This window comes from Erythrolamprus reginae, chromosome 10, assembly GCF_031021105.1.
Source record: "Erythrolamprus reginae isolate rEryReg1 chromosome 10, rEryReg1.hap1, whole genome shotgun sequence".
NCBI lineage: Eukaryota > Metazoa > Chordata > Lepidosauria > Squamata > Dipsadidae > Erythrolamprus > Erythrolamprus reginae.
In genome coordinates, this window is record NC_091959.1 from 5,868,907 (window position 1) to 5,894,540 (window position 25,634).

General features: G+C 42.4%; 1 protein-coding gene across 3 annotated transcripts in view; it reads right to left on the reverse strand.

The window, feature by feature from the left end:
- Window positions 1–25,634, reverse strand: part of ARIH1 (ariadne RBR E3 ubiquitin protein ligase 1) — a 41,075-nt gene that overhangs the window by 9,138 nt on the left and 6,303 nt on the right. For all 3 annotated transcript variants that reach the window (XM_070763190.1, XM_070763188.1, XM_070763189.1), the window contains exons 2-9: window positions 15,976–16,043; window positions 11,945–12,089; window positions 9,312–9,404; window positions 6,455–6,510; window positions 4,397–4,463; window positions 3,516–3,622; window positions 3,215–3,257; window positions 1,052–1,123 (exon numbers count right to left, since the gene is read on the reverse strand). In XM_070763190.1, the coding sequence (XP_070619291.1) occupies window positions 1,052–1,123; window positions 3,215–3,257; window positions 3,516–3,622; window positions 4,397–4,463; window positions 6,455–6,510; window positions 9,312–9,404; window positions 11,945–12,089; window positions 15,976–16,043 (651 nt within the window). The remainder of the gene's footprint in view (window positions 1–1,051; window positions 1,124–3,214; window positions 3,258–3,515; window positions 3,623–4,396; window positions 4,464–6,454; window positions 6,511–9,311; window positions 9,405–11,944; window positions 12,090–15,975; window positions 16,044–25,634) is intronic.

Sequence of the window (25,634 nt, forward strand, 5' to 3'; positions counted from 1 at the left end):
CTTGGTAAAAAATCCCCTGAACTCTGGGAAAGGCACCGTAGATCAAACGGCAATGGATCAATAGCCAAACTAGATCAGGGGTCACTTTCCTGCATTGCCAGAAATGGCAAAGACCAACGCATTCCTGATCTGAGTTGCCTTAAATAATTACAAGTTTGTTAATTCTACTGATTTTTCCTAGATTCGCCCACGTTTCTGCAACACTCCGCGGCCTGCACTGGCTGCCGATCGGTTTCCGGTCACAATTCAAAGTGTTGGTAATGACCTTTAAAGCCCTACATGGCATTGGGCGAGAATACCTCCGGAACCGCCTGCTACCGCACGAATCCCAGCGGCCGATAAGGTCCCACAGAGTTGGCCTTCTCCGGGTCCCGTCGACCAAACAATGTCGTTTGGCGGGCCCCAGGGGAAGAGCTTTCTCTGTGGCGGCCCCGGCCCTCTGGAATCAACTTCCCCCAGATATTAGAACAGCCCCCACCCTCCTTGTCTTTCGCAAATTACTTAAGACCCACCTTTGTCGCCATGCATGGGGGAGTTAAGTTATCGTTTCCCCCTAGGCTATTACAAGTTATGCATGGTATGTTTGGTTTTTTATAATAAGGGTTTTTTAGTTGTTTTTATTAATTGGACTGTTCATGTTGTTTTACCACTGTTGTTAGCCGCCCCGAGTCTGCGGAGAGGGGCGGCATACAAATCCAATAAATAATAATAATAATAATTAAAAATCATTTCGAGAAGGGCGGCATAGAAATCTAGTTAATAATAAAATAAATAAATAATCTAATTAATAATAAAATAAATTTTAAAAAACCCAAAGAAAACAAGAATTCAAAGCCCACATGTCATAGATGCTGGTACTTTTTTTTTTCTGTTTGGCTGTGCAGTTATTTGAGTTGGAAAGAGAGGAAACCAAAGCCCTATTGTTTGCAAGCAAAAATGATCACTCACTATACGCGAAAAAGAATTGTCAGACTTCACAGAACGTTCTCGTAAGGGAGAAAAGAGACTGTTATTGTGAGGGTGTTAAGCCAGACAAACAAAACCACCAAACCTTTGTGTTTGCCGCAATCCAATTGGAAGTTTCACTGTCATCATCGCACTTCTTGATCCATTTCTTTAACCACTGTCGGGGAGAGAGAGAGGGGGAAAAAAAATCAACATTGTTCTAATGGCATCATTGCAGGATTCCTAAATTAAGAGTTTATCAGATGTAAGGCACTGCCTGCAGATATATGGGACATGTCCCATATATCTGTAGGGAGTCCTTCAAACGCCCTTCAAATTCTGCACATGACCGTCTAAGAGCAAAAAGGGAGAAAGCAAGAAATGGCACAGCAGAATTTAAAATAAAACATCAATGAGTGTAAAGTGTACAGCTGTCTTAAAATTTAAAATCCCTGGCCTCACGAATGAAACAACTAGCTGAATATATACAAACAGACTCATATGATCTTGAGAAATATTTTTTTTAAAAAATGTATTTACTTATTCAAAGCAGCTCAGGTCCAAAGCATCAGCTGCGAGAGCAATCATGGGCTTCCCCAAATACGCCCATGTTACACCAACACTCCGCAGTCTGCATTGGTTGCCGATCAGTTTCCGGTCACAATTCAAAGTGTTGGTTATGACCTATAAAGCCCTTCATGGCACCGGACCAGATTATCTCAGGGACCGCCTTCTGCTGCACGAATCCCAGCAACCAGTTAGGTCCCACAGAGTGGATCTTCTCCGGGTCCCGTCAACTAAACAATGTCGCTTGGCGGGACCCAGGGGAAGAGCCTTCTCTGTGGCGGCCCTGGCCCTCTGGAACCAACTCCCCCCAGAGATTAGAATTGCCCCCACCCTCCTTGCCTTTCGTAAGCTACTTAAAACCCACCTCTGCCGTCAGGCATGGGAGAACTGAGATCCTCTTTCCCCCTAGGCCTTTACAATTCTATGCATGGTATGTATGTATGTATGTCTGGTTTTTATATTAATGGGTTTTTAATCGTTTTTAGTATTAGATTACCATTGTACACTGTTTTATTATTGCTGTTAGCCGCTCCGAGTCTCCGGAGAGGGGCGGCATACAAATCCAATAAATAAATAAATCTTTTTCTCAGGATGCCAAAAAAGCAGTAGGAAATAGTTTAGTAGTGAGTTTCAAATCTCACCATGTGGAGTTGATCGCCCATTTCTTCATTTTATGTGAAATGAGTGTTTGCTCAGCCTCCTGATTCTGAATGATTCACTCCAACTTCCTTGGAAAAGGGATAGAGTGGGCCATACAAACTATGAATTACGTGGGCCTGAACTGAAAACTCTCTGCCTCTTGGCCTATTCTTCAAAAATCCATTGTTTCCAAGTTATCCAAAGTTACCCCCCTTTCAAATACTTGCTGCTACTATGCTGATCTCTTGAAACTATATTAGTTTCCTATTCAGTAATACCTCGTCTTACAAACCTAATTGGTTCCCGGGGGAGGTTCGTAAGATGAAAAGTTCTAAGACGAAACATTGTTTTCCATAGGAAACAATGTAAGATCAATTAATCTGTGCAACGGAAAACCCCCCCCGCAAAAAAACGCCGCCGCCTGGCTGTTACCTTTTGAAACAGCCGGGGGACTTCTCAGCGTCCTCCTGAACTCGAGCGCCAAACCCGAACTTCCGGGTTCGGCGTTCGGGAGGACGCTGAGAAGCCCCCCGGCTGTTTCAAAAGGTGACAGCCGGGCGGTGGGGCTTCTCAGCGGCCTCCCGAATGCCGAACCAGGAAGTTCAGCAAAAGTTCGGGTTTCGGAGGCCGCTGAGAAGCCCCGCCGCCCGGCTGTCACCTTTTAAAACAGTCAGGGGGCTTCCCAGCGTCCTCCTGAACCCGAACACCAAACCCGAACTTCTGGGTTCGGCGTTCGGGAGGCTACCCAGAAGCCCTGCCGCCCGGCTGTCATCTTTTGAAACAGCCGGGGGGCTTCTCGAACACCGAACCCGGAAGTTTGGGTTTGGCGTTCGGGTTCAGGAGGACGCTGGGAAGCCCCCCGGCTGTTTCAAAAAGCAACAGCCGGATGGCGGGGCTTCTCGGCGGCAGGTTCGTAAGAAGGAAAAAGTTCGTAAGAAGAGGCAAAAAATTTCTGAACCCCGGGTTCGTATCTCGGGTTGTTCGTAAGACGAGGGGTTCGTATCATGAGGTCCCACTGCACTGCCACAGGTGAGACGCAACCCAGAAGGCTTAAAAAGCTCACCTTGCATTTAACAGGATCATGCCAGTTCTCACCACAGTTAAAACTGCAACAAACGTTTAAAATAGATAGATATTAGACAAGTTTTCCAGTTAAGCAACATTTAAACAATGGAATGTTTTAAGATACAGAGCTTTGCTGTAACCCACAAACTTAAATTTAGGACCCACAGTCATACAAACGGCCGGCCTGTCCCCTGAAAATATCCAACAGCCCATCTTCAAGGCCGATTTCCACATGGTGACCCCACCACGCCAACGTACCAAAATCTAGCCCTTGGTGCTCTGCTGTCCAACTTGCTTACCAAAACTGCCGGCCACATTTACAGCGAACGGGCTTAGCATCAGGGTACTGTACTTTGACAACATGGTGGCAATCTGGAGCAGGACACCATTTTAACAGTCGATTGCACTGCAAAAAACAAAACCCAACTGTTGTCAACACAGAGGAAAGGCGAGAATGAAAATTGCACAGCCTCAACTGCTTGGGGGGGACGGGGTGTGTGGCTATTGCAGAGAAGGCAGGGACAGATTGCCCTGGAAGATGGCTTGCCGATCAGTTTCCGGTCACAATTCAAAGTGTTGGTCATGACCTTTAAAGCCCTACATGGCATGGGACCAGATTACCTCCGGAACCGCCTGCTACCGCACGAATCCCAGCGACCGATAAGGTCCCACAGAGTTGGCCTTCTCCGGGTCCCGTCGACTAAACAATGTCGTTTGGCGGGGCCCAGGGGAAGAGCCTTCTCTGTGGCGGCCCCGGCCCTCTGGAACCAACTCCCCCCGGAGATTAGAACTGCCCCCACCCTCCCTGTCTTTCGTAAACTACTCAAGACTCATTTATGCCGCCAGGCATGGGGGAATTAAGATATTCCTTCCCCCTAGGCCATTACAAGTTCTGCATGGTATGTTTGTGTGTATGTTTGGTTTTATTATAAGGGTTTTTAGTTGTTTTATTAATTGGATTTCTACATGCTGTTTTTTTTAATCATTGTTGTTAGCCGCATACAAATCCAATAAATAAATAAATAAATAAATAAATAAATAAATAAATGGGTATTGTTGATCAATCAACAACACCCCCATGTATTTAAACAGCTTCTAACATATCAAGGATTCCTAAAACAAATGGAAGAGGTTCCCCATATCAGTCCCCTTAGCATATAGTTTTAAACCGAACACTCACCTCTACAAAACTATTAGTTATTAAATGCTGGTACTTTAATTTAACTTTTGAATCTGTGATCAGGCGCCTACAGAGAGAAGAGAAAGATAATATTCCATTCAGAAAACCTTGTTCCCTTAGGAGTCCAACCTTCTTACCAATGAATGTGTTTTCGAGAAAAATAAAATGAGACACATAGCAATAAAGACCCCAATATTTGGAGGAGTGGCTCTCCCCATGCTATCTTGCCTTTGCACTGTTTTTGTTCTAACACAGCAAAAAAAAAAATCATCAAATTAAACCTTTATAGGTTATTTGGCCCTTTTGAAAGTGGTACCCTGGCTGCAGAATGAGATGCCAGGCCAAAAGGAATGGGTTTGCCTGAAGCAGTTTAGACTCACAGGGTCTTAACCGGACTATTTCAGATTTATTAATCAGGAAATGAATGGCCTGACTGTTTATATACAGTACGAGTTACACCTGGGAATACCCAACTCCCCTGCAGGAATAGAATGGAAGAGAACAGAACGGAAGAGAATATGAGGGATGGATGAATGTAGATAGATATAGATATAGATAGAATAGGATAGAATGATGGGTGGATGTAGATAGTTAGAGAGATATAGATAAGAGTAGAATAGAATGATGGGTGGATGGATGTAGATAGGTAGGTAGGTAGGTAGGTAGATGACATGCAAATATGATGGATGAATGTAGATAGTTAGAGAGATATAGATAAGAGTAAATTAGAATAGAATGAGGGGTAGATGGATGTAGATAGACGTGGTAGATAAATCCACAGTAACTGAATTTAAACATGCCTGGGATAAACATATATCCATCCTAAGATAAAATACAGAAAATAGTATAAGGGCAGACTAGATGGACCATGAGGTCTTTTTCTGCTGTCAGACTTCTATGTTTCTAGATAGATAGATAGATAGATAGATAGATAGATAGATAGATAGATAGATAGATAGATAGATAGATAGATGAATAGAATATAGAATCTCCGCCACCGTCACCTGAGTTTAACATGCAAATATGAAGGATGAATGTAGATAGTTAAAGAGATATATAGATTAGAGTAGAGTAGAGTAGAATAGAATGAGGGGTGGATGGATGTAGATAGATGGATGGATAGATAGATGAATAGAATATAGAATCTCCGCCACCTGCACCTGAGTTTAACATGTTTAACATGCAAATACGATGGATGAATGTAGATAGATATGTATAGGATAAGATAGAAGGATGGATGCAAGGATGGATGTAGATAGTTAAATATGCTAGATATTATATATCTATAACTATATAGATATAGAATAAAATAAAATAGAATAAAATGATAGATGGATGTAGATAGATAGAATAGAATAAAATAGAATAGAACAGAATGATGGATGAATGTAGATAGACAGATAGATAGACAGACAGACAAATAGATAGAATAGAATGATGGATGAATGTAGATAGATAGATAGATAGATAGATAGATAGATAGATAGATAGATAGATAGATAGATAGATAGATAGAATAGAATAGAATAGAATAGAATAGAATAGAACAGAACAGAATGATGGGTGAATGTAGATAGATAGAATAGAATAGAACAGAATGATGGATGTAGATAGATATAGAGAGAATAGAATATACACTCTCTCAAACCCTCACCTGAGTTTAACATGTTTAACACGCAAATGAGAGAAAAAAAGAACCTCTGAAGTCACTTCGGACAGAATTACGGCCGCCACCTCAAAAGGGGCCAAAGGGATTAATTCAAACCCGACATTTTATTCCTGGAAAGGGTTACGCAAGAGCCCAACCTTGTCAAGCAAAGGCTGTGAGATCATGAATTGGATTTATTAGATGACCTAATTTGGGCTTCAGAGTCACTCTGTTTTGCTTCAAGATGTGGAAACAGCACCGAGAAGCTCGGCCCCAATTCTGGGGGACTTGAGAGACGCGACTCTTAACAAACTCAATCAACAACACAGGAGACGGTGGAGCCAATCGACCGGCGTAAAAGCTCCAGAAAATGCAAGTGTTACTGAAACTGTGTCCACCGTAATACTTACATAACTGTATTGTCATCAACCAAGATATCACAGCCGTGAGCCGGGCATGAGATTGTCTAGCAAGGACATCCGAGATGCGATGGGAAGAGAGACAGAGAAGAACACACATCTGATTAGCTTAGGTATTGTTATCTCTTTTAAAAAAAAAACCTACCGTGTTTCCCCGAAAATAAGACACTGTCTTATATTAATTTTTGCTCCAAAAGTTGTGCTACATCTTATTTTCGGGGGTTACCTTATATTTCTCAAATAAGACAAATTCACAGGCAGAAAAGCTGACACCCCCAAAGAAAGTGTACCGTACGGTACACTGATTACGGTACGGTACCTGTCAGTATGGCACCCACACACACAAATGACGGCACTTATATGGTACAACAGTAAACTCCCGCTATTGCAGCTTCCGGCCACCAGAGGAGCTACAGTCTACGCACTGTAGTGGAGACTGTAATGGCGGTGAAACAGCAGCAGACTGTGTCTGCTGTACTGGGCGGTACAAAGCGATGGAAGGGGCCAGCAGGGGACGCCACATTATGACGGTACCGCTATGAACAGCTTTGAATGGTACCGTATGTTTTTCCACCGTACCGTATGTAAACTTGACTACGCCTTATTTTCGGGGGGTGCCTTATATTAGCAAATTCTGCAAAACCTCTGACATGCCTTACTTTCGGGGTACGTCTTATTTTCGGGGAAACAGGGTAGAGAAGCTTTTTTCCCCCTCAATTCCAGACCAGTGCCTGACAGTCTTATTTATTTTACTTATATTCCTCGTTTTCCCAATTCCTCTGCGAAGGGAATTCGGTTGAAAGAGACTGGTCCAAAGTCGTCCACCTGACTTCTGTACTTAAGGCAGAACTAGAATTCATGGTCTCCTGGTGTTGGGCCCAAAGTCATCCGGCTGTCTTTCATGCCTAAGGCGGGACTAGAACTCGCTGTCTCCTGGTACCTGGTCAAAAGTTACCTAGTCGCTTTCATGCTTAAGGCAGGACTAGAATTGATGATTGGCCCAAAGTAACCCAGCTGCCTTGTAGCCTTTGGCAAGACTAGAACTCACAATCTCCTGGTGATTTGTCCAAAGTCATCAACATGGCTTTCTTTTCTTTTTTTAAAATAATTTCTATTGAGTTATTTACGTTTTAGAAAGCTACACACAAAAAACATATATACAAAAAATAAACAAGACCAAAAAAATACAGTAACTTACACACACACACAGTTACATTATGTAACCTCGAAGGTTACAACAATTTGTATCAACGGGAAATTCTTGCTTGCATACCTTCTACAATTAAAGTAATTTAATTCTATAATCTCTTCCATTAACATATTTCATTTTTACTTCATAGATATGATCATATTAACTTAAGAGTCATAGATATACCACCTATACCAGGGGCAGGCAAAGTTGGGTCTTCTATGACAGGTGGACTTCAACTCCCAGAATTACTGAGCTAGTATGATTGGCTGAGGAATTCTGGGGGGGTTGAAGTCCACATGTCATAGAAGAGCCGACTTTGCCTACCCCTGGTATAGTGGTATAGGTGGTATATCTATGATTCTTAATTAACTTATCTATCTATTGGTACATCAACTTGGTTTTCACGCCTAAGTCCAAACTAGAACTCACAACCTCGTGGAGATTGGCCCAAAAGTCACGCAGCCAGGCTTTCACACCTAAGGCAGGACTATAACTCACTGTCTCCTGGTTTCTAGCCCGTGCCTTAACCATTAGCCTCAAAGGTGCTTTTATTTCAAAGTACAGTGATACCTCGTCTTACAAACGCCTCATCATACAAACTTTTCGAAATACAAACGCGGGGTTTAAGATTTTTTTTGCCTCTTCTTACAAACTATTTTCACCTTACAAACCCACCGCTGCCGCTGGGATGCCCCGCCTCCGGACTTCCATTGCCAGCGAAGCACCTGTTTATGCGCTGCTGGGATTCCCCATAGGCTCCCCTCCATGGGAAACCCCACCTCTGGACTTCGGTGTTTTTGTGATGCTGCAGGGGAATCCCAGCAGCGCAAAAATGGGCGCTTCGCTGGCAATGGAAGTCCGGAGGTGGGGTTTCCCAGTGAGGGGAGCCTCAGTGAAATCGCAGCATTGCAAAAACACAGAGGTCCGGAGGTGGGGTTTCGAGGACTTCGGTGTTTTTGCGATGCTGCGATTTCACTGATGCTCCCTTCAGTGGGAAACCCCAACTCCGGACTTCCGTTGCCAGCGAAGCGCTCGTTTTTGCGATGCTGGGATTCCCCTGCAGCATCACAAAAACACAGAAGTCCAGAGGTGGGGTTTCCCATGGAGGGGAGCCTCAGGGCAATCCCAGCAGCGCAAAAACGGGCGCTTCGGCTGGCAAAAGGGGTGAATTTTGGCCTTGCACGCATGAATCGTTTTTCCATTGATTCCTATGGGAAACATGGTTTCGTCTTACAAACTTTTCATCTTAAGAACCTCGTCCCGGAACCAATTAAGTTTGTAAGACAAGGTATCACTGTATCTCCATTAGACATTTAACCACCAATCCTCCTGGTTTCCAGAGGCCCGGGCTATCTGACATGGGCTTCAGTTCCATGCTTCCCTTCTCCTCCACAGATCTTGAAAGGAGATGCCCCAAACATGCCAGTAAAACCCCACCCGTCGTTTCACAGTAGCACGTTTCTCACTTTCTACTGCTGGTGGTTGTGAGAAGTGCCATCAAGGCAAATTCTCAGCTGTTTCCCAGCTGATAATTTTTTGGGGGGAGGAGACTCATCAAAAGTCTACAGAGAAGTAAATAAATAAATTAAACAAACAGCTGCAGCCTTTTCTTTAAAATCGTCATTCCCGTATAAACACAAAATGGGAGAATTTTACCTGTCCCATGCCCTCCTCCATTATTTTGGTAGTTAAATATTCACTCCAGCACTGCATGCAAAACTTATGTCCACACTCCAAGCCAGTGAAATACTGCAAAGACAAATCGGCGTTAGCGTTATTCATTTTCACAGCTGTGTGAAACTGGACGGGACCATCTTTCGCAGGCTCGGAATAACCATTGGACCCAGGGGCATTTTTTTGGGGGTGGGTGGGGGAGAGGGCCTGCCACAAACATTCATCCCAGCAGCAAGCACAATTCCTGACAGCCCCCCTTCCCCACCCCCCAATCAGGCTGCCTGCTCTTCCTGTGCCTTTTGTTATGTTGGTTATGACCTATAAAGCCCTTCACGGCATCGGACCAGAATATCTCCAGGGCTGCCTTCTGCTGCACGAATCCCAGCGACCGATAAGGTCCCACAGAGTTGGCCTTCTCCGGGTCCCGTCGACTAAACAATGTCGTTTGGTGGGGCCCAGGGGAAGAGCCTTCTCTGTGGCGGCCCCGACCCTCTGGAACCAACTCCCCTCTGAGATTAGAACTGCCCCCACCCTCCTTATTTATTTTATTTATTTATTTATTCGTTTTATTAGATTTGTATGCCGCCCCTCTTCGAAGACTCGGGGCGGCTAACGACAATATAAAAAGACAATGTAAACAAATCTAATATTAAAAGTAATGTAAAAACCCCCCAATTTAAAGAACCACTCATACGTACAAGCATACCATGTATAAATTCGATAAGCCTAGGGGGAAGGGAAATTTCAATTCCCCCATGCCTGACGACAGAGGTGGGTTTTAAGGAGCTTGCGAAAGGCAAGAAGGGTGGGGGCAACTCTGACATCTGGGGGGGAGCTGGTTCCAGAGGGTCGGGGCCGCCACAGAGAAGGCTCTTCTCCTGGCTCCTGCCAACCGACATTGCCTTTCGTAAACTCCTTAAAACCCACCTCTGCCTATATTGTTTATGTATGGTATGTTATGTGCATGTTTTTTAAATTATGGGTTTTTAGTTTTAATTATTAGATTTGTATTGTACATTGTTTTGCTATTACTGTTGTGAGCCGCCCCGAGGCTACGGAGAGGTGGCATACAAATTTAATAAATAAATTAAAAAAATAAAATAAAACCATGTAATTTAAGATGGCTACTGAACAAACTGGCCCATTTGCCAAAATCTTCCAATTATTTTCTTTTACGCCTCCCCCCCCCTTGAGGAAGAAGTAAACATTGATCTGATCCAGAAAACTCTCTTTTCAAGTATTTTTGTGACCAAAATATGTCACTATGTGTTGTGGTTGGCTCTGGCCCAGCTCTTGCCCCAAGGACTGTGGATGTGGGGGAGACATCCACATGCTGCAGGCCTGTTTTGCCCCCGGTGGAATCTGCTGATGAAGGCTCCTCTGACCAAGAAGACATGAGTGACAGGGAGGAGGAGAGTGTGGCAGACAGCTCAGAAGGAGATCAATTATCTAGCTCCTCCTTGGATTCAGAACAAGACTTAATGATACAGCCACGCATGCGGAGAGCGATGCATGGGCAGCAACAACTGAGAGATTATTATCAAAGAAAATGAGGCCACCTGTGGTTGGGTGGGGCTGTGGTCATTAGTGAGGCTGCTATAAATAGCAGCCTGTAGGTTTGGCCATTGTGCAGGATTATCTGATCCTTGTGTTTCGTAACTGCTTTACTGAATTGGACCTTTTGTGTGCTGATTTTCCCCCGCTTTGAAACTAAACCAGAGCAAAGTGTGTTTCACTTTGTGAAAGAAGAAGGACTGTGAATTGCCTCACAGCTACAAGCTAAGTATCACAGAACTGATAAGGGACTTGTACAAATTACCAGTTTGTGTGGAGACCAGTGTTCTTTGCTATACAAAAAGAGGGCTTAGTTTAAGTGACTTTTCATTATAAAGAACATTGTTTTGAATTTTCAAACGTGTGTGTGCCTGAAATTTGTACCTGTGAATTCTTGGGAGGAGTCTACCAGAGAACCCGACAGAATACTATGGGAGACATCCAAATTTTTACAATTCTCCCACTTTAATTATAAAACCAGCATAGCACTTTCAGATTCTGCTACTCCAGAAGCTGTGCAATCATTTTGATGATCATGGATTTCAACCATCTTATGGGAGCAGATCGTTTGGCCTCTGAAGCTCCACAGAGGGAGGATATTCAAAGGTCTTTAAGAAGCAGAAATCTGATCACAAGACAGTCATGGCAAGGAGAGAGACAGGAAAAGGAAATGAAATTAAGAGATATTTAACGAGGGGTGGTGGTGGGGGAACCAGAATCATTCGTATGTAATTATGTCTCTTCTACTGCAGAAGAAAAAGGAGTTTGAATATCTCAGCTAACAAATAACTTCTCGCTGCAAATTTTCTTTTTCCCCCCTCCAGATTTTAGATATTGCTGATAGGTATTTAATCTGGCATTTATTGGTGTATTTGTACAATTTTAGGTCTTATCTTTTATCTATAAGGACGCCTACAGGTTACACAAAAATAGTTAAGGAACGAAGATCATTTCAGACTAATCAACAGCTAGCACAGAGGATTACGGAAACCTTCCTGAATGCTTTCCAAAAATCAAACTCAAATATATATTCAAATTATAGATTGCGACAAGTCACTCACCGAATTCGGGTAGTTGAGATAGCAGATCTGACACGGCATGTCCTGTGCAGATGATCGGGTGTTCATCTGACGTGTTCGAGACTTTTTACTAGGATTAATGACATGACACTCTGCAAACAGCTTCTCCAGGTTGCCGTCAAAGTACCTGTCGAAAGAGGAACGAAGCTTTCATGAATTTTAAAGCGAAATATCTCTGAAAAATTCCAATTTAAAAAAAAAATCTTGGAAATAATTCCAGCCAGCATGCATGTATGTGTGTATGTATGTGTGTGTGTATGTTTCTATCTATCTATCTATCTATCTATCTATCCATCTATCCATCTATCCATCTATCCATCTATCCATCTATCTATCTATCTATCTATCTATCTATCTATCTATCTATCTATCTACCTACCTACCTACCTACCTACCTACCTAGCATCTATCTATCTATCTATCTATCTATATCTATCTACCTATCTATCTACCTACCTATCATCTACCTACCTACCTACCTACCTACCTACCTACCATCTATCTATCTATCTATCTATCTATCTATCTATCTATCTATCTATCTATCTATCTATCTATCTATCTATCTGTCATATATACCTGTCATATCTATCCCAGTGGGGAAAATTGTTAGGAGAGCTGAAGGGTCAGGCTAAGAACAGAACATCCTGAAGAGAGATGATCACAAAGAGTCAACTTCAATGTCATGAATATCATCACAAAGATGCAACATCAATTTGATGAGCCATCGCCAATCAATAAACACATAAAGAAAATATATTCAGCCCTAAGAATGCAGCCCTGTGTACAAAAGCTTTCAAAATAATGTTGCCTTCAGCAATTAAACATTAAAGTAGAACTGTTAGAGATAACACAACCGTTTTCCTTCTCTCCAAAGAAATATACCTGTTAGTTCAGCAGCTCCAGTTATGCTTCTGCAAAAAATATCAAACTGGATGATGCACTCTCCCTAGCGATGAATAAACATTTTCTAGCCTCCCACGTTGTCTTAAAAAGTGATATGAAATTGAAAATCAAAACGTGAAACTGAAAGCCATTGCTTCAACAGATTAATACTTGTAGACAGACTCTGCCAACATGAAAAGTATTGAAAATACTTGCAAGGTCCTAATATTTCAAGAGATGTTGAACAGACCAGTATGATTGATTGCAATTAGATAAAGCCTGTCAATTAACAGTTAGGTCCCACAGAGTGGGCCTTCTCCGGGTCCCGTCAACTAAACAATGTCCTTTGGCGGGACCCAGGGGAAGAGCCTTCTCTGTGGCGGCCCCGGCCCTCTGGAACCAACTCCCCCCAGACATTAGAATTGCCCCCACCCTCCTTGCCTTTCGTAAACATCTTAAAACCCACCTCTGCCCTCAGGCATGGGGGAACTGAGATATTCTTTCCCCCTAGGCCTTTACAATTTACGCATGGTATGTCTGTATGTATGTTTGGTTTTTATAATAAGGGTTTTTTTTAGTTATTTTAGTATTGCATTGGAGTGTTACATGTTGTTTTTATCATTGTTGTTAGCCTCCCCGAGTCTACGGAGAGGGGCGGCATACAAATCCACTAAATAATAATAATAATAATAATAATAATAATAATAATAATAATAACTATGCTGGTTAGAAAGGCTGCAGGACTATATTTGCTAGTTAAGCGTTTAACTTCTAAGGCCCAAGTATGCATTTCTTTATTACACCCACCCAAAGTGCATCCCAACAATTTGTTAAGCTAAGCAACCATATTTAGATAAAACCACAAAATAACTCTGACATAAATTTTGCTAAACCAGTTCCGATACTAAGGCAGCCAGCACTGAAGTTTATGCCTCCATGCCAATTGTTTCCATTAAACCAAAAAATTCCCTTTTATCTCACGTTACAAATATCTTAACTTTGTTCCACAACGAATTCCAAATTATTAGCATCTTTGGTTAAGGATGGGCCGCATAATGGCACCACACACTTTTTAAGATATGGAGTTCTACCACCCAGGCTGAATTTATGAATTCTGTAAGGAATCCTGCAAAAGCCCAAACCATGTAATTTTCCAATAACTGGGCTGAGTAAAGACACAATTTTCCTCCTTTCCTCCTAAGAGACCTCAATGGCCTTCTTTGATTTCTAAGTAGCTTCAAATGTCAAGGCATGATGGGCCTGGCTCACAAACACGGCCCATTTTCTACTCCTATTTGTTTAAAAAAATGTAAGCATCACAATAGTTGAGTTCTTGCTATTCTGGCTAACCAAGAGGAAGACCAAGCAATTATCAAAGAGTTACTGTATTTCTCAGACTATAAGATGCACCAAGATTTTGAAGAGGTAGGAAGAAACAGTAAGTTTTTTCCCTCCCTGGCCCCTTGGAGAACTTTGCAGGCCTCCCAAACCCTCTGTGTGTCCCATTTTTGCAGAACATCGCCCACTTTTCCAAAAATGAGGCACACTGAGGGTTTGGGGGACCTGTAGAGGGCAACTGGGGACTGGTGGAAGGAAAAAAATGCCATTTTTGTTTCAAAAAGTGGCCCAGTTTTCACAAAAATTGGGCCATTTTTGCCATACCCCAGCAGCCAGGAGCTCTCGGGACCAGAATATCTTCGGGACCGCCTCCTGTCGCACGAATCCCAGCGACCGGTTAGGTCCCACAGAGTCGGCCTTCTTCGGGTCCCGTCGACTAAACAATGTCGTCTGGCGGGACCCAGGGGAAGAGCCTTCTCTGTGGGGGCCCCGACCCTCTGGAACCAGCTCCCCCCTGAGATTAGGATTGCCCCCACCCTCCTTGCCTTTCGTAAACTGCTTAAGACCCACCTCTGCCATCAGGCATGGGGGAACTAAAACACCTCCCCCTTGCCCATGTTGTGTTGTAGATTGATTGACTGTGTGCCTGTTTTTTATATATATTGGGATTGTTTTAGGAAATTACTAATTTTAAATTGTAATTAGATTGGTGGGCATTGATTTTTATTATGTATTGTTTTTTATTATTGTTGTGAGCCGCCCCGAGTTTGCGGAGAGGGGCGGCATATAAATCCAATAAATCTAATCTAATCTCTGCAGACTTCTCAGACCCTTTGCCCATCTCAATAGGCAAAAAACGGGCCACTTTTCACAAAAACGGGACTGTTTTTGCCTTCTAATTACCCCATCTAGCATGACTGGAGGAGGAATTCTGGGAGTTGAAGTCCACTAGTCTTAAAGCTGTCAGGTTTGAAGCTTGTAAAAAGTGTACACGGTTGTAAAAAGTATTCTGCTACACTGGTATTATATGAATTAATAATATTACTACACCATTTGGTTCCGAATACTACTTTTTTCCTTGTTTTCCTCCTCTAAAAGCATCTTATACTCTGAAAAATACGGTATATTATGAGTCAGTTGTGTTATTGCCTTATTGTTGCAGGATGAAGAACCAATTCTAGGAATAAATTTCCAACCAATATTGCATGTGTTGCAATATTTATTGTGAGGCTTTCTTGAAGGCTGCCTTCTAATGAAAATAAATACCCTTGAGAACAAGAAGCTTATTCTAGGCCAATGTTTCCCAACCTTGGCCATTTGAAGGTATCTGGACTTCAACTCCCAGAATTCCCCAGCCAGCATTCGCAGGCTGGGGAATTCTAGGAGTTGAAGTCCAAATGTTGGATTATTATTGTACATTGTTTTATTGCTGTTGTTAGCCGCCCCGAGTCTTCGGAGAGGGGCGGCATACAAATCCAATAATAAACAAACAAACAAACAAACAAATAAAAAATAAATAAAAATAAAATAAAATAAAATATCTTCAAGTGGTCAAGGTTGGGAAACACTGTCATAGGCAACCCCTTGTCTTTTCTGCCCACCCAGTCACCAAGACTAGAGGACTCCAAACCTGGCAACTTTAAGACTTCAATTCCCAGAATTCCTCTGCCAGTCATGCTGGTTGAGTAATTCCCGGAGTTGAAGTCCACAGGTCTTCAAAGTTGCCAAGTTTGGGGACCCCTTGAGCAAGACAAACCTCCGTGTACACACAAAGAAGCCACCTCACTTACCTCTCCATCAGCTTTTCTTTGTCCCAGTTGAAATGGCTGAGGAGTATCCTGGTGATGGTGGCCGGATTCTAGAAGAGGAAGAAGGAAATTTTAAGGAATGGCAGTAGAACGCGTGACCTTTCTCCAAAAAACTTCCAAGGATCTACTACTCTTTCAGTCAAACAATATTTTCTCACGTTGCTTCTGATCTTTCCCCCAACTCACCTCAGATTGTGTCCCCTTGTTCCTGTGTTCACTTTCCTATTAAAAACACTTCCCTCCTGGACCTTATTTAACCCTTTCACATATTTAGAAACATAGAAACATAGAAGACTGACGGCAGAAAAAGACCTCAGGGTCCATCTAGTCTGCCCTTATACTATTTCCTGTGTTTTATCTTAGGATGGATATATGTTTATCCCAGGCATGTTTCAATTCAGTTACTGTGGATTGACCAACCACGTCTGCTGGAAGTTTGTTCCAAGGATCTACTACTCTTTCAGTCAAATAATATTTTTTCATGTTGCCTTTGATCTTTCCCCCAACTAACTTCAGATTGTGTCCCCTTGTTCTTGTGTTCACTTTCCTATTAAAAACACTTCCCTCCTGGACCTTATTTAACCCTTTCACATATTTAGAAACATAGAAACATAGAAGATTGACAGCAGAAAAAGACCTCATGGTCCATCCAGTCTGCCCTTATACTATTTCCTGTGTTTTATCTTAGGATGGATATATGTTTATCCCAGGCATGCTTAAATTCAGTTACTGTGGATTTACCAACCACGTCTGCTGGAAGTTTGTTTCAAGGATCTACTACTCTTTCAGTAAAATAATATTTTCTCATGTTGCTTTTGATCTTTTCCCCAAATTTAAATGTTTCGATCATGTCCCCCCTTTTCCTCCTGTCCTCCAGACTATACAGATGGAGTTCATGAAGTCTTTCCTGATAAGTTTCATGCTTAAGACCTTCCACCATTCTTGTAGCCCGTCTTTGGACCCGTTCAATTTGATCCATATCTTTTTGTAGGTGAGGTCTCCAGAACTGAACACAGTATTCCAAATGGGGTCTCAACAGCGCTCTATACAGATTCTTCTTTATTGGTAGTCTATAGAGAACGTGGAGCCTCTATAACAGTGATGGCGAACCTTATTTTCCTTGGGTGCTGAAAGAGCATGGGTGCGCATTATCACGCATGCACAAATGCCCACACTCATAATTCAATGCCTGCGAAGAACGAAAACAGCGTCCCCCATCCCTCGGAAGCCCTCTGGAGGCTGTTTCCCAATTTCTAATTGGCCCAGTAGGCTCGTTTTTCACCCTCCCTAGGCTCCAAAGGCATCCCTGGAGCCGAGAGAGGGTAAAAACATCCACCTCCATCCCCCCGGAGGCTCTCTGGAAGCCAAAAACGCCCTCCCAGAGCCTCTGTGTGATCCAAAAATCAGCTGGCTGGAACACACATGCACCTTGGAGCTGAGCTAGGGCAACAGCTCATGTGACAGCAGATATAGCTCCGCATGCCACCTATGGCACCCGTGCCATAGGTTCACCATCACTGCTCTAGAAGAATGGGGACTCCCCCTCCCCCTAAATACACTAGATCTAGAGTGCTTGGCTCTAATTCATTTTCTTTTTTTAATACATTACAGGCAATGTTAAGACCAAACGGCTAACTCAAGAACCCAACTAGCTTTTTTTTAAAAAAATCCAGATTTTAAAATTATTCTTGAACATTGCATGCTGTTTACATACTCCACAGATCCCAATGAAACTAAAAAGGATTACTAGTACAGATATTCCACAAATAGAAAGGCAGGTAAGACATATAAGTATAATCCTCTTAGCTATTCAATGTCAGTTTAATGTTTCATTGTGCAACTGGACTCACAAGTAAAGGACCCCTTCTCTTCAGGCACAACAAATTGCTAAACACAGGCCAACAAAATACCAGGAACATCCACATCTCATAATAAACAAAATATCTGGGAATTTAGGCTTAATGCAAAGAAAACCAAATTTGTCTTCAGAGAGGGGCGGCATATAAATCCAATAGATAGATAGATAGATAGATAGATAGATAGATAGATAGATAGATAGATAGATAAATAAATAAATAAATAAATGTAGCTTCCTCCCTGTTCCTCCTGGAAGAGGGAGCTGCAGAATTATGGTAAATTCTGGCAGAAGAATTCAAAGGGATCAAGGGATGCACCAGAAAACCAGAATTCTTGGGAGATTCAACCCTGTCCTGACCTGTGAAGAAGCTCCAATATTTGGAGCACGGGTCCTCAAACTTGGCAACTTTAAGACTAAGGAGTTGCTGTCACTGAATACGAGATGTAAAAGAAACTTTGAATGGAATATACCAAAGAACTACCAGAAGTTCTATTCCCCATCCAGGCTGTGTCGTTGCTACCAAATGTAGCATACCATAGCCTATTTATTTGCTGGTTAGGCTGCTTATAAATCAAATTTATCAGAACTGCAGGGGGAAAAAAACAATTGCTGCCAACCTGCCTTCCATTCAGGGCAGCTCACAACAATAATAAAATACAATAAACAGTGGAACAAATCTAATATTAGTAAAAGCTAGAATTAAAACCCCTTAATATTAAAAAAAAACAATCAATACTACACAACCGCACCATTCTCAAGTGCTATAGTCAGCAGAGGGGGGAGGAATCAGTCCCCCCATGCCTGGCGACATAAGTGAGTCTTTAAAATCTTGCGGAAGATGGGGAGGGTGGGGGCAATTCGAATCTCCGGGGGAAGCTGATTCCACAGGGCCGGGGCCGCCACAGAGAAGGCTCTTCCCCTGGGTCCTGTCAGACGGCACTGTTTAGTCGACGGGACCCGGAGAAGGCCAACTCTGTGGGACCTAATCGGCCACTGGGGCTCGTGTGGCAGAAGGCGGTCCTGTAGGCATTCTGGTCCGATGCCATGTAGGGCTTTATAGATCATTATCAACACTTTGAATTGTGACCGGAAACTGATCAGCTGTTGATGAAACTTGGGCATGCCTGTGAAAGCCCATGATAGCTCTCGCAGCTGCATTCTGCACAATCTGAAGTTTCCGAACACTCTTCAAAGGTAGCCCCATGTAGAGGGCATTGCAGTAGTTGAATCTCGAGGGAATGAGGGCATGAGTGACTGTGAGCAATGACTCCCTGTCCAAATAGGGCCGCAACTGGTGCACCAGGCGGACCTGGGCAAACGCCCCTCTCGCCACAGTTGAAAGATGATGTTCTAATGTTAGCTGTGGATCGAGGAGGACGCCCAAGTTGCAAACCCTCTTCGAGGGGGTCAGTAATTCCTTCCCCCCCCCGGGGTAATGAATGAATAGATGGGATTATTCTTGGGAGGCAAAACCCACTCCATCTTGTCAGGGTTGAGTTTGAGCCTGTTGACACCCATCCAGACCCTAACAGCCTCCAGGCACCGGCACATCACTTCCACTGCTTCACCGACTGGACATGGGGTGGAGATGTATAACTGGGTATCATCGGCATATTGATGATACCTCACCCCATGTCCTTGGATGATCTCACCCAGGGGTTTCATGTAGATATTAAATAGCAGGGGTGAGAGGACCAACCCCTGGGGCACCCCACAAGGGAGAAGCCTCGAGGTCGACCTCTGACCCCCCACTAACACGGACTGCGACCGGCCAGAGAGGTAGGAGGAGAACCACTGCAAAACAGTGCCCCCCACTACCAACCCCTCTAGCCGTCGCAGAAGGATACCATGGTCGATGGTATCGAAAGCCGTTGAGAGGTCAAGAAGCACCAGGACAGAGGATAAACCCTTGTCCCGGGCCCGCCAGAGATCATCCATCAGCGCGACCAAAGCCGTTTACGTGTTGTAGCCAGGCCTGAACTCTGACTGTTGAGGGCCTAGATAACACATGCTTCACATGGAGAAAATCCTAGTTCCAACTCCACATTTGCAAACAGAGCTGAGGAAGGTTTTATTTATTTATTTATTTATTTATTTATTTATTTATTCATTCATTCATTCATTCATTCATTCATTCAATTTTTATGCCGCCCTTCTCCTTAGACTCAGGGTGGCTTACAACATGTTAGCAATAGCACTTTTTTAACAGAGCTAGGCTATTTTTTATTTGCATGTATTTGATGAATTATAGAGTTATTGCCTTTTATTCAGAAAGGAAAAGTATCTTCCAAGGATTTATTGTTCAGAAAACAAGGAAAGGTTTTAACCTCTGCAATTTCTGACTTTATTCAGAGATTACATAAAAGCAATTAAATGCAACAGCTATATGATGGGTAAGAGTACCACTATATTTGAATACCAGAGAATGCGAAAGAAACAGGAATAGAATACAGTCTTGATTTAAATATAATCCAAGCCTATTTTTAGGATATGTAAGACAAATACGTCTATAAAATCAGCTCTGGTGAACACGTGGGCCTATCCATGCATTTTTTTTGACAAATAACACAGAAATGTTTTGCCAATCCCTTCTTTGGGGATTTTTTAAAACTTCTCAAAACAATGAATCGACCAAACAACCCTGCATCAAGGTTACATGAAAGATAAAATTGGATGTTGAAAACATTGCATTCAATGTTAGCAACCGAATCATTTTTAAAGGAAGTTTTCCCACAATCTCCATTTGGGAATTTAGGACAAATGTCACAGGCCTTCTCAAAATACAGCTGAAAGAACTGTTGACTCCAACCGTTCATCAAAAGCCTTACCTATTTAGAAAATATTTGCAGCCTAAAAAAACATCCAAATTCAGTCATCTTATTCTAAGGCAACACGTTACATAACACTTCTTTTCTAGTTAGATCTGTGCGAGCATGATAATCTATGTACTCTGTTGCTCTAAGACTGCCAGTGATTAAAAAAAAAATCAGCTGTCCAACCCCTGCAGGCAGCCCTTCTGAAGTTAAAAATATATCCAGGATCTGTAAGGCCATTTCAACATTACAAGCAATAGCTTCAGCAACGGTATTAATTTCTGGGACGGCTAGGACAATTAGTTCCACCTCTATTTTACAGCCACAGCCACAGCCACTAAGAAATAATTTAGAATACAGTATAGCATAATCTAAATGGGAGAAGGCACAGGGTTGGCCATGTCGCTGAAATATCACACACGTATGATGTTAGGTATAACAAGCAGGAAGAGGGAGATTGTGATCCCACTGTATAGAGCGCTGGTGAGACCCCATTTGGAATACTGTGTTCAGTTCTGGAGACCTCACCTACAAAAAGATATTGACAAAATTGAACGGGTCCAAAGACGGGCTACAAGAATGGTGGAAGGTCTTAAGCATAAAACGTATCAGGAAAGACTTCATGAACTCAATCTGTAGAGTCTGGAGGACAGAAGGAAAAGGGGGGACATGATCGAAACATTTAAATATATTAAAGGGTTAAATAAGGTTCAGGAGGGAAGTGTTTTTAATAGGAATGTGAACACAAGAACAAGGGGATACAATCTGAAGTTAGTTGGGGGAAAGATCAAAAGCAACGTGAGGAAATATTATTTCACTGAAAGAGTAATAGATGCTTGGAACAAACTTCTAGCAGACATGGTTGGTAAATCCACAGTAACTGAATTTAAACATGCCTGGGATAAACATACTGTATATCCATTGCAAGATAAAATACAGGAAATAGTATAAGGGCAGACTAGATGGACCATGAGGTCTTTTTCTGCCGTCAGTCTTCTATGTTTCTTCAAAGAAAAAAACAGAAAGTCCATTTTCCACTTGGAAAAAACACCTCTGGGACAACCATGATCTGGATAGAAACATAGAAACGTAGAAGATTGACGGCAGAAAAAGACCTTCTGGTCCATCTAGTCTGCCCTTATATTATTTCCTGTATTTAATCTTAGGATCCCAGGTGTGTTTAAATTCAGTGACTGTGGATTTAGCAACCACGTCTGCTGGAATTTTGTTCCAAGCATCTACTACTCTTTCAGTCAAATAATATTTTCTCAAGTGGCTTCTGATCTTTCCCCCAACTAACCTCAGATTGTGCCCCCTTGTTTTTGTGTTCACTTTCCTATTAAAAATACTTTATTTCACCCTTTAACATATTTAAATGTTTCGATCACGTCCCTTCTGATGACTGAGAATCTCCATAGACATTTGCAGGGATGGTGTTTTCCAACTTAACTGCAGATTTCCCACCGTTCGAACATTGCTTCCTCTCCCAAGGAACATCAGCTGCTCACTTTTAATCTCAAAACTATGTGAAAGGCTGGATGGCTCAAAGTCCCCCAGTCACATCGCAGCTTAAATGAGAAGCCTACAGTTCAAGGCCATCCACCAAACCGCCATTCTCCAGCATCAAAGTTTTGCTTTCCTATTCCCTACAAAATATAAATTCAATCATTCTCACAGCCAAAGTGATCAGAGGAGAGAAACATTCCTCCATTTTCAATCCAGTGGTGGGTGAAATAAAATGCAGCCAAACTTACTACACAAACCAAGAACATAAACACAGAATTTAGGCTGACAGACAGACGGCAAGAGTGTTGCAATTTGTGCAATTTTTAGTGTTGCAATTTGCAGGACCAGGAAATCCTTCCAAATATTCCGCCTAAATAATCAAGATTATTGATTTCTGAGGATATCATACCAACAATGAAGTCACAACCTTTTTAAAAATATATATATCAATCCTTTCCCATTTGGGGCAATATTTAGGCAGAGTAACAAACTTGGTTAAAATTCCAAAACAAGGCTCCACTAACAGAGAGCAAGTAGAATTAGATACAATCTACTAGATACAGTAGATTGGCATCTATACATCATCAGTATGAATTAATTCATTGCTACCGGTAGATGAAATAGTAGTTCCTCCATTGAGGATACTTGGACCACAACCAACTTCCCTGGTCCAGACAGATGTTTTTCAACTTTGCAATCTAGGGCTGGGAGTCAGCCAGCTTCCTTGCCTAGGGCAGAATTCGAATCTGGGTCTCTCTATTCCCAGCAAGTCCCATCAGAATGGCAGAGAAAGGCTTATTGGGTCATTCTTTGTCAAGTGGACCAGGTGTCCACTTGACAAAGTTTTTTGCAGCCTTATTTGAAAAGAAACCGTCAGAAAAACAACATAGTGTACATGATACAAAAACACGTGCTCTTTCTAATGAAATAAAAATGAAAGATTGAAGGTGTTGTGATTCAGCCTGAGGCTCCTCAGGGACCGGCTGGAGCTCTGCCGGATCCATGCCCAGAGGAGGACAGTGAACAGGAGGGGGAGGACCAGGCAGACGGGGGAGAGGAACGTCAGGAGGAGGAGGAGGGAGAGCAGCCTGAGACCCCCGGGGGGGGGGCTCTCCCCAGCTAGTAGCCTGGATTCATTGGATGAAGACGCACAGGCTATAATAGACATGAGGCAGCGACGTGCAGCTCAAAGAAGGGGCCAATTAGAAAGGTATTTCCATCCCTGAATTGGCAACAGCTGGGTTTGGGTGTGGTTCTCCTCAGCAGGGTTGAAAAGGCAGGCCCGCCCTTACAGTCTTGTGGAGAGTTATCAACTGGGAGTCCTGTGACCTTGCTTCGATTCTCGGCGTCTCTGATCTTGGCTTGTGGCCTAGAAGTCTGGAAGACTTGGGGGAGGCGTGGGTTTTATTATCTCCAGCGTTGTTTTTGCCAGCAAGAATCCTGTTTTATTGCCTGGCCTTCGTGAAACCTCTGTGAAGCTTCATCGTGTTCCTGTCTGTAAGAACAGTTTTTGTTACCTGTGTTTGCTTTCCAGCATATAAACTGCCTTTGCTTTTTACCAGTGTGTCTGGATACTCTTTTTGGTTGGGGTTGGAGTCTGGGGGGACCCAGGCAGAACAGAAGGTGAGAAAACAGAGAGCTGTGTTTTCTCACCTTCAATTCTTCATTTTTATTTCATTAGAAAGAGCACATTTTTTTCAAACATATATGTTGCTTTTCTGATGGTTTCTTTTCAAATAAGGCTTCAATTTCACCTGGTCCATTTGGCAAAGAATGACCCGTTTGCTTGACAGGGAAAAACTGCAAAATGAAATCTCCAGAGATCACAACACTCAAGTGGTTCTCCTATCAGCGGCCCACTAACAGTTTCAAGTATGCTGGATTTTTTTTTTAAATGGAAGAATTCCAAATGTCAAAACATACCTCTACTCACTCAATGTCTCTTATGTACAATCAGGTAATCCTCAACTTACAAAAGTTCACTTAAGTGACCATCCAAAGTTACAATGGCATTGAAGAAAGTGACTTGAGAGCAACCTTATCAAGTGAAGTGATCAAAATCCAGATACTTGGCATAAGATTCACATTTATGACGGTTTGCAGTGCCCTGAGGTCATCTGATCACCTTCCAACAAGCAAAAGCAATGTGGAAGCCAAATTCATTTAACGACGGTGCTGCTAGTTTAGTGTAATGATTCGCTTACAATTCACAATTCAAAGTGTTGGTCATGACCTTTAAAGCCCTACATGGAATTGGACCAGATTACCTCCGGAACCGCCTGCTACCGCACGAATCCCAGCGACTGATAAGGTCCCACAGAGTTGGCCTTCTCCGGGTCCCGTCGACTAAACAATGTCGTTTGGCGGCCCCTACGGGAAGAGCCTTCTCTGTGGCAGCCCCGGCCCTCTGGAACCAACTCCCCCCCCCGGAGATTAGAATTGCCCCCACCCTCCCTGTCTTTCGTAAACTACTCAAGACTCATTTATACCACCAGGCATGGGGGAGTTGAGACATTCCTTCCCCCTAGGCCATTACAAGTTATGCATGGTATGTTTGTGGGTATGTTTGGTTTTATAATAAGGCTTTTTAGTTGTTTTATTATTGGATTGTCACATGCTGTTTTTATCATTGTTGTTAGCCGCCCTGAGTCTACGGAGAGGGGCGGCATACAAATCCAATAAATAATAATAATAATAATTATTATTATTATTATTATTATTATTAACCATTGTGGCAAGTTAAGTGAGTAAAATAGGACAAAATTCAATTAACTATCTTCACTTAACAAAGATTTGGGGCTCAATTGTGGTTGTAAGTCAAAGACTACTTGCCATTATTAATTAGTGTTCCATATGGAGCAACTTCGTACACAAAGAAAAAAAACACAAGGCGGATGGTTTTTACTTTTTTAAAAAAAGAAACACAATCCTTTGGTAAGCAACAGAATTGCTTAGGGACAGTGGAGCAAGCTTGAAACGTACCACACAAACCAGCAATGGTTTGAATCAGACACCAGGCCATAATGGTGTGTGCATACTAAACACAACCCATTTCATATTCAATTTTCTCCTTCTCCATAGCCCCCCAAAAATAATGCCAATGAAATGTCCAGAGGCTTCGTGTTACCAAACTATTAAAATTATTTCAAATATCAATATATTTTTGAAAAATGAAAACAACACAATATAACTCCAAGTAAATCAAACTTCTGTGAAATCAAACTGTCCACTTAGGAAGCAACACTGATTGACAATCAATTTCACATGCTGTAGTGCACATTCAACTTTGTACAGAACAAAGTATTCAGTGAGAATATTTCATTCATTCAGATCTAGGATGTGTTCTTTGAGTGTTCCCTTTATTTTTTTGAGCAGTATATTTATTATTATTATTATTATTATTATTATTATTATTATTATTATTATTATTATTAATTAGATTTGTATGCCGCTCCTCTCCGCAG